Genomic DNA, 9,409 nt, shown 5'->3' on the forward strand with positions numbered 1-9,409 from the left:
GCTAAAAGCCATCTTTTAACCCAAATATTGTCATGTAAGTTATTCTGGAGGTTAGCCTCTCCTTTCACTACTCTATTTTGCTAAAATGTACAAAAGATTCAGTATGCCGTTTAGACTGTACTTACTGTGTGAGGAAGCTACCAAAGTATTATTTTATTTTATTATTATTATTGTATTGTATTGTATTATTGTATTATTATTACAATGAAGGTGTTAAATATTTATTTTATATATATGATTTCCTAATAAACATCCCTTTTTTCAGTAATACATTCCATCTCCATTGTAACAGAAAATACATGTTCTAAGGTTCTGCAGTTTCTTATGGAGATTAAGATGTTGGGGAGAATAAACATTAAACATGGGAGACAAGTTCTTCTATCAGGTGTCTTACTGGTAAATGGGAAATAAATTAATGCAAAAGCAAATTTAGGGAAAAAAAAATCTGTATTTGTGGAGTCCTAAGTTTAATCAGTCCAATTTTGTTACTTTCAATTGAGTGAATGAACATTATGTGTATTTAAACAAAAAGTTCTGTGTATGAAGATTGTGTGCAGCTTTGTTTCTATAAATTTTTTTTCACTTATTTTTTTTACAGATCACTTATCACAGAAATTACAACAAAGCTCCAAATACACTGAAGAAAATTTATGATTAAGTAGTGTGGCATCAGTCTGGTTGTATCCTTCAAGCGTTTCCAAAGCCACTTCTGCACTTGGATTTTCATAAGATAGGAATGAAGAGTGGACCATTTCTCAAAAGAATACTTCAAAATTATGTCTAAATTTTGTGACCATTCATTAATTTAGGCTAAAATATATAATTCCAAGACTAGATCCAAATAGCAATTATAGCATCTGATCTGTGTATGCTGGTTTTCTTTTGACATGTGGTTACCAATATTAAAAAAAAGAAAAAAATGCAGATCTGAAGCCTACATATTTATGAGAACAAGTCTCCATAAATCTCAAATTTTATCATGTTTGAAGCTTCCTTCTAAATGAGAACAGTAAACTTATAACTGAAACTTGTAAATCAGTTTTATCACTGTCTATGTGTGCATATGTATGACGTATAAATATACTTGAAATTCCAAATTGGACATATGAAATGTATATTCATGCATGATACCAGCCATAATACTCCCATGACTCTCCTCCCACCTCCTAGAAAGAGATGGAAGTAGAAAAACTTATCAGACCTACTTTCATTCATGAATATACATTTCATATGTTCTGCATGCACACTTTCCTTACTGCAATGGTCTTTAAAACAGTAATTCTTTAGGCTATGATCCAATTGGTTAAATCTACAATTTTAATAAAATACAACCAGATTCTGACTCACAGCAACAGCGAATGAGCTGCAAATTTCCAGTTCCATACTTAGCTACAATGATATAAAACTAAATGGGGACTGAAGGCTTACTTGCTTGTCTTTCTAATAGAACACAGTATATACCTCAGTTAAAAAATACTATCTTCTTCTACTGCTACAGCAGAAACAGCACTTATTGGGACCTCTGCTACTCCAGATACATGTAGCACTGATTCAAACCAATAATAGTTTGACATGATGATAAAATTATTACCTGCACATTCTGTAATTTACATTCATTCTGAAAAAAAATAGTAAAGTGTCTTCAGATCTGCTTTGTGTAAGAGGAATAGTTTTACCATCAAAGCTACAGATAACTAAATGCAGAATAACTGGTGACTTTAGGCATCAGACAAATCAAGGGACAGCATTCTTTGTGTGCTTCGTCATCTCCAGAGCATCCAAAACACAACTGAAAAGGAAGGACACATTTCCTGTCTTAATGTAATTGGTATATTGTAAGATATCAAAAATGTGGACAGGAGGGAAAGATGCTGTCAGAAGTCAAATAACTTTTAACACTACTTCGTATTCTCAAGTTGCATTGTAAGCTGCTAGAAAAGCATTTCCTTTTGCTTGGCAATGACTTTCAGAGACTTTTGTAATGCTGTTTTACATACTTGGCCTATTATTTTCCCCTTTTTACACTTGCTTATGAAGCTATCTGGAAATGTATCCCTATCATCATATGGGCTTATCTGGTTGTACCACACCTAAAATAAGCCATTTAATTAGTAATGACAGGTTCATTTCAGCTGCACACTCATTTTCAAATGAATTTATTGAAGTAAAGGATTTACAGCATATGGACTCACAGACTTCTCATGAGTTAAACTGGCATCCATATGTACAGCTTTCAGTAGAGAACTCTAGAGTAGTATTTACAATGTAAATATCAACTTTTATTACATAAGAAACAAATATATCACAACTTTCACTTCACAACATATTTGTTCTGGTTTGATGACTAAAGTCATCTCTTTGAAATACTATGTGGAACTCAAAAATAGCTTGTTCTTCTCATAGACTTTACCAGGTGTCCTTCAGAGGTCCTGAAAAGCAAAGGAGAAGTATGTTTTAAAAATTATTTTGTAAGCAGTTGCATTGTGAGAAGTATAAAAGCAGATAGAGGACAAGAAGTAACTCTTGGTCTAAAACATTTGCTGCACTTGGGACTAACAGGCATGAGATGGAGCTATTCATTAGAGCTTGGTGGGCATTACAGCTAGCAGACAAGGCTGTAGGATGAGGAAAAAATACTGAAGGATTAGGCAATATGTTCCTACAGCACAGAATAGCTAAGTTTGAAAACTATTTTATCTTGAAATGAATACTTGAATTCAGGTTGCTTGATACACACACCACATTGGCAAGAGGGCACTGAACAAAATGACCGGTAACAGTCAGTACTGGGTGATTCACCTCCAGGAAGATCTGGATCATCACTACAGTCCATAAAAGGAAAAGAGTGAAAATACATCCAGGAAAACACCTGTGACACAGTGCACCACTACACTCTCTCACTTGGTCAGTGCCAGAAGTTTTAGAAGGTGCAAGTATTGCACCAGAAGCAAGTATTTTTGCAATAATCTTCTCTAGAAAGAACACTTCTTTACAGAATCCCATAACTTACAAATTATTTTGTTCTTTAAGGTATAAGCAGTTCACGTTCCTTCTAAATTTTAGGAACTTTAGAGGAACTGCCACATTTGTGGAAAGGAAAACATTTCCTTTCAGACTTGGAAAGAAACAACAGTTTGGAGAAACACCTTTTCTTTTATCTTCCCTCCTCCCCAGATACTATCTTCAGGAGGAGCCTTCTTTCTTGTAGCTGAGACACAACTGAATGCCAAAAAACATCCTATCATCAGTTTCATAATATGCTTTTCAGAAAAATAAGCCCGATTCTCTTCTACATTACTCTTTCAGGTTTATGGCCCTGTAAGTGCTGTGGCGTAAAAATGTTTACATTTTGGTAAAACACAGTAACATATTTGTGAACGACATTTAGGAAAATAGTAGTAGCTAAATGGAAAGCAGTAACTGCAATATTTGCTTGACAGATGATCCCTCTGCAGCACACCTAAGATGGGCGTCAAGTGCTTTCTTAATGTTTAGGGTTCATGTTGCTGATCCTCTTAGTTTTAGGGACAACTCCCTTCCAATAAAATAGATGTTAAAAAAAATTGAAGCTTTTTTTTTAATTAAAAAGAATATCCTTGATTTTGTTCTCTGAAGAAATAATAATCTTTGTAATTAAAAATGAGTCAGTTCTGGTTTTATGCTGCAGTGCACGCAAGTTGAAACACCCAAGTGAGTTAGGTGCATTATTAACAGTGCCATTTAATTAGGAATTTTTAATAAGAGCAACCATGGGATAACTTAATTATTGTTATCAAAATGATTATTATATTCAGACACAATTCCTATAGAAACATGTAGCTTTTCATGGAACATGGCTTTTTCCTAGATTATTCCACTTTTCTGATAGGCCACATTTCCTGTACGAATAATCTCATTTTATGGGTTAACTCAATAATAGACAGCAAGAGGAAAGAAAATCTGGCATACCAGTGGGAGGTGGCTCAGCAGCTCATCTACAGAATCATAGTTTTCTGAAAAGGAAGGTTCAAGAAGTTCTGCTTCATCTCGAAGTTTAGAAGGGTTTAGCTCTTCTTGGCTGTTGCGGGTCAGAAACAAGATTTATTGCTCTCAGAAGAAAAAGCAAACAAGCAAGCAAAGCCTTCTTCTAGCTATAGCTATTGCACATTTTGTTACACTTGTACCAAAGTGTGATAAATCACATGAAATAGCATGTTTAATGGATAAAGACAAATGATGTTTAAAAGCAGTTGTCTAAAGGAGTGAATATACAAACAGAATATAAGGTCTACAAAAACATATGCTGACATGTCCCACTAACACACTAGGACATATGTACTTTCTCAGGCTTCTAAATTTGAATTTTATGAATTTACTGCCAGACAATTGTACAATAAATACTACATTTTCTTCATAAAATTGTGGGTCATGTTCTGTAGCTCAGTGTATTTTTCCTTAAGAGTCTTTTTTTATAAATAAAACCATTTAAAGAATCTGTCAGAAGCTTTTTAAAATTGCCAGATGCTGTCTCCTCTTTATTCTTTTATTCTAATCTGATTGTAGTGTCTGTTTCAGTCTAGAAGAAAATGCTGTCTGTATTTGAAAACCATGTTATCAATTATGTTACAAAGTCATTAATGTTCATTGCCTTTTGTTTGTCCTCTCCGTATCTACACATGGGCATAAATCTTTTCTGTCCTAATACCACACAAGTACAGAAAAAATATATATTTGCTTTCTTGTGGTACCTTCTTTTTCCAGTTAAAACTGAATTTAAGTATTTCTTCACAGCCATTTGTTTTCGAAAGCGACTGTAGTTGTCAGTGAAGACAGCATCAGAGTGGCGTTTGACAGGACTATCCTGGGCGCTGGCAATGCAACAATTACAAAGAAAAAATTAATAGACAATATCCATTTAAAATAAGATACAATTATATTAGTGAAACAAACTTTATAATGTTGATTAGCTAAGTAAATTCAAAAGTTCATTTCAGCTTTGATTTCCAACTGTGACCTTGTAGCTATCTTCTGTTGAAAAGAAGCCACTGCTTCTATTGCTAACTACATTTTTTTAGTAACAAGAATGAAATTCTAAGGATCAGTATTCAGTCTTTTAGGAACACCTTCCACTGAATTTGTTCTTCTGCTCAACTCTGCCATACTCCATGCAATTAGGATCCATACTTGATGATTTCCAGAGTCCCCATCCCAGAGATTCTATAGGCTGAGTATGGATTTTATGACTCCCTCCTGTCTCTTCTCATAGCCCAGCTTAGTCTTTTCAATCGACTGACTTTATTTATCAGGTGCAGACTGGCTTAAGTCACAGTAAGTTCTCACTGTTCATACTGAACTCAATGAGAACACAGCCTGCCTCTCAGTAAAAGTGTAGCATCACAAACATGATACAGATACTTGTTTTAAGGAGGTATCAAGAGAAAAAACACGCCTTGTGAAATCTAAACTTGGAGGACTATTTTTCATGTACGATCTTGAAAAGCTTTGGTGTGTTCTGCTTTAAATGATCTGTATTAGCCTATAGTGTATGAGAAACTGGCACTCGGTGTTCTGGAACAAAGGCAGCACTGACATAAATGCAGGACCCAATTTTTACTCAGGTTTTGAGCATATGAAGTAGGCGCTCAAAGGAACGGTCAGATTGGGTCAGACCAAAGTATTCAACTATTCCTTTCCCAAAAGAGCCCAGTAGCTGCTGCTTAGGGATGTGAAAAAAAGATAACTAAGTATACAGTGATCCTTCGCAGCATCCTATCATCCCAGAAAACATCCTGGTCTGGGAGTTGCATCCAGTCCCTTTGTCTATGGATTCGCCTCATTCTTTTTTGAATCTTTCTGTAATATAGATCTTTCAAACATTTGGCAATATGTTCTTCAGTGGGGGAAAGAAAAGATTATTCTTGTTTTCTCTGTAAGCCAATAGTTTCTTAATTTCATTGAGAATTCCCCTGTTGTTATGTAAGTACTGAGTAATCAATCATTTTGCATTTACTTTTGCCTTTTATCTGCCAAGCAAGTAAAAACACTACCAGAAGAAAAAAATAGCAAACTGGTGTGATAATCATTATAACGTTGCCAGTATTTATCTTCAGTGTTATGTGCAGTGTCTGTCACTGGACACCTCACAGCTGTATCAGGAATAAATAGCAACATATGCATTTAGCAACAAATACCACTAAGATCTTATATAGGATTTTCAGCTCCCCCATCATTATATCAGTTTGTCTTTCATTACCCCTAATTCACAGAATTGAGAACTTATGTACAGAAGGGTAAAAAATTGCCAAGGAAGCCAGCTAGGACAAAAATCTACCTAATGTAAGTGTCACCTCACCTAACTCGTTTTCTAATAAGCGAATGCAGATATCTCTTCACAGCAAGTTTAGCCAAAAGATGGCTGTAGACACTGGTGAAAATTCCATCAGCATGCCTTGTATTTCTGAAATGGACAATAAATAAACTCTACAATACAACCTGCGTTCGTATCATTTTGATAACGTTCACTTTGCAAACATACTGCTTTCCTTATCTATTGTACATATTGAATTAAGCTAATTTCATAAAACAACTTCCGGATTTTCACAATATACTTTCTAGCTCTTCCTGGGAAGTGAGTGAATGCATCATGCCAGAATGGCAATGCAATCAACATTTCTGCAGACATTCTTATTGCAACCAGAGGCCATGTGCTTTTTTCTATGGTAGATTCTTCCTTTCCTATTTCTCAGTTTGAAAATGTGACCAATCTTTTGACGTAACTCAAGTAGCGTGTCATCACTTGTGTTTATAGCAATAAAGAAACTCACCTATCAATAATTCTGGACAGATCAAAATAGAATTTCTCGTTTTCAGGTAGTGTGTTCTGCAAAATGTCTGATTCAGACTTTAATGATCCATGGGCATGGTTAGGTTCACTGGCTCCATCAAATGGCATTCTGTTTCCCAATCTGTTGGAGAAGGAAATCATGTCAAGTACAGTTAGCTGGGGATGTGCAACACTTCACTGCAGCTTACATCCTGGTTTGTGTCAAAATGCACATCTACCTACTTTAACCTATGAGGCATTTTAAAGTAGTCTGGTTAAAATAAAAATCACTTTCAGGTATAATCCATGCTCAGTGGTAACTGGCATAACAGATCCTTCCCTCTAATGCATATTTTCTAGACATATGTTGTCAGTGCACAGAATTTATTCCAGTGAACAATGCATAACCTATGGTAATCACAGCTCAAGTGATAACTATATTTTATATAAACAATGGATGGATGGAATTCCATCCATTCCTTCCATCCAAACAAAGTGAAAACAGTCCCTGCAAAGTGCTTACCTTCCAATTAAGACTTAAAACATGCATTGATATGCAGTATTAAGCAGTATTATCCCGTCTCTAGAGAAAGTAAATACACCCTCAAGAGCTTCAAACTAAGTATGAAGTTCAGTCTTGTATCTTTACACATGTGGTTTTATTCTTTCATGTTTAAATTAATTTCCTAATTGCAAGTTAAAAAAGGTTCACATTTAATCTCTTAATCATGGCAACTGCTCTCTATAAACTGATTTACAGTTACTTTACATTTTCATAACCTGCTCTTTCTTATGGTTTGTCGAGTTTTGTCAAGGGCAATCTGACTGCGTAGCTGTAGTTTGGTATCAGATGTGATATCTTTTTGGTATCATCATATGATGATGTGAAAAAGCCATTCTAAAACGAGGACAGGCTACTGACCCTGTAATTTTAGCTATTAGTCATTATAGTTATTAGTACTACTTATATATCTGAGGCATGTAAGACTTCTGCCTGGTAAAAAAAAAAGAAGTAAAGTTGTGTAAAATAAACCAACTCAAGTCACCTTTTGAAAATCAGTGACCATGCTGTTTTGCTATACTGTTTTCCACTGGTCCTTTTACACTTTATGTTCCTCTTGCCTAAATGTAAAATGCGCATTTCTGCCATCGGACTTAATTAAGTTCAACAGTTAATAACATCTTCAACAATTCAAAACATGCAGCAGCACAAAAAACTACACATCAGTCCATACGGACCACTGCCCCTCATTTGTGATGAAGAATTTTTAGTATTCATATTAGTTGGAGGTAAAGAACCTTTCCCACAAGAAAAGACCGGGCTGTTCAGATGGACGTGCACCATCTCCTGCAGTACATTTCGACGCACATCCTCTGCCGTTGCGTGTCTCGGGGCTTTCAAAAGACAGGTTCGCCGGGCACCGGCCGGGTTGGCCAGGGGTGCTCCACCCCAATCTGGGGCCCGGAGAAGCGCACCCGAGAGAGCACCCCAACAGGGACAGCCGCGCCGCACTGTGTGCTGCACGGGAAATCAGCGCAGTGGAAGACTGATGCTCCCACAGCCCCCTCGACCTCCCCTGCGGAGGGCAAGCGGAGCAGTTCGCGAAGCGGAGCGCGGCCCTTACCGAGGGACGGGAGGGAAGGAGGCTCCTCGCGGGGGCAGAGCCCGCGCCCGCCAGCAGAGGGCGCTGAGGAGGGCGAGGGCGAGGAGGAGAGGGGAGGTGCCGCGGTGCTCCATGGCTGCCACCTGCAGAGGGAAGAGCGCAGCCGTCACCCACCGACCCTCCCGCCACCATCGGCCCTGCGCGGGGCACCGGCGCTCCGCCTCGTGCCGCCGAACAACCAGCCCGGTCTCTGCCCTTGCCCCGGGAGGTGCCGCGGGCAGCGGAGTACCCGTGGACGGGGAGCTGTGGCGGATAGGGAGAGCTGGCACCCCGGAGGCGACCCCCGGCTGGGCGCTGGGGGCAGCAGCACGCGGGGCTTAGAGACCCTTAAAACATACATTAATTTTTTAGCAGTTAAAAGGAAGGGTCCCTCCCCGGCTGCCTTGGCGGTCAGACCCGCTTTCGGCGACTCGACGGCGGAGGTGCTTTCCCTGCAGGTCTAGGAGGGGAGAAAAGCAGCGGCGGACGGGGACACCTTCCCCGGCCGCTGGGAAGTTGCAGCTGCGGCGGAGAGAAAGTTACTCACGGAGCCGCGAGTCTGTCGGTGGGGCTGGCTGGGCGGGCGCGGAGCCGAGGGGAGCGGAGCGGAGTGCTGCTGGGGGCCTGCGCCCTGCCCCGCTGTGGGGCTGCGTTGCTCTGAGGCGTCGGCGGCAGCAAGTGGCGGCTGACGAGGAGGAGGAAGCAGAGGAGAGCTCCGTCTCGCCACACGCTCTGAGCTGCCCGCCGCGCTGCCGCGTTTTATAGCGTTTACACGTTTCTGCTTCCGAAGAAGCAATCACGTTACTGTGGAGACGTCACCCTTCCCAAGGGGACGGTCGCTTTGTTTAGGACAGTCAGAGACTTATATTTAACTCATGAACAGCCGCGCACTCTACTTCCCCCCACCCCCCCGCCCCAACATTATTTGATTTATATTAATGAGTTAGTTTTGCGGGTAGCAAGG

At 39.2% G+C, this 9,409-nt stretch overlaps 1 protein-coding gene across 2 annotated transcripts; it reads right to left on the reverse strand.

The window, feature by feature from the left end:
* Positions 1-2,140: 2,140 nt before the first annotated feature.
* Positions 2,141-9,028, reverse strand: VIP (vasoactive intestinal peptide). 2 transcript variants are annotated; one of them, XM_005150076.1, is made up of 7 exons: positions 8,993-9,026; positions 8,428-8,549; positions 6,804-6,944; positions 6,332-6,436; positions 4,728-4,847; positions 3,949-4,057; positions 2,141-2,429 (listed from the first exon to the last, which is right to left on the reverse strand). In XM_005150076.1, exons 2-7 carry the CDS (start codon positions 8,538-8,540, stop codon positions 2,421-2,423), a joined length of 597 nt encoding a protein of 198 aa, XP_005150133.1. In that variant the 5' UTR covers positions 8,541-8,549; positions 8,993-9,026; the 3' UTR covers positions 2,141-2,420. The 2 variants fall into 2 exon arrangements, with proteins under 2 accessions (XP_005150133.1, XP_005150134.1); XM_005150077.1 differs by lacking the exon at positions 6,332-6,436 and having other exon boundaries at positions 8,993-9,028.
* Between the last annotated feature and the right edge of the window lie 381 nt (positions 9,029-9,409).

Source organism: Melopsittacus undulatus, chromosome 3 (genome assembly GCF_012275295.1).
Source record: "Melopsittacus undulatus isolate bMelUnd1 chromosome 3, bMelUnd1.mat.Z, whole genome shotgun sequence".
In the NCBI taxonomy this organism is placed as follows: domain Eukaryota; kingdom Metazoa; phylum Chordata; class Aves; order Psittaciformes; family Psittaculidae; genus Melopsittacus; species Melopsittacus undulatus.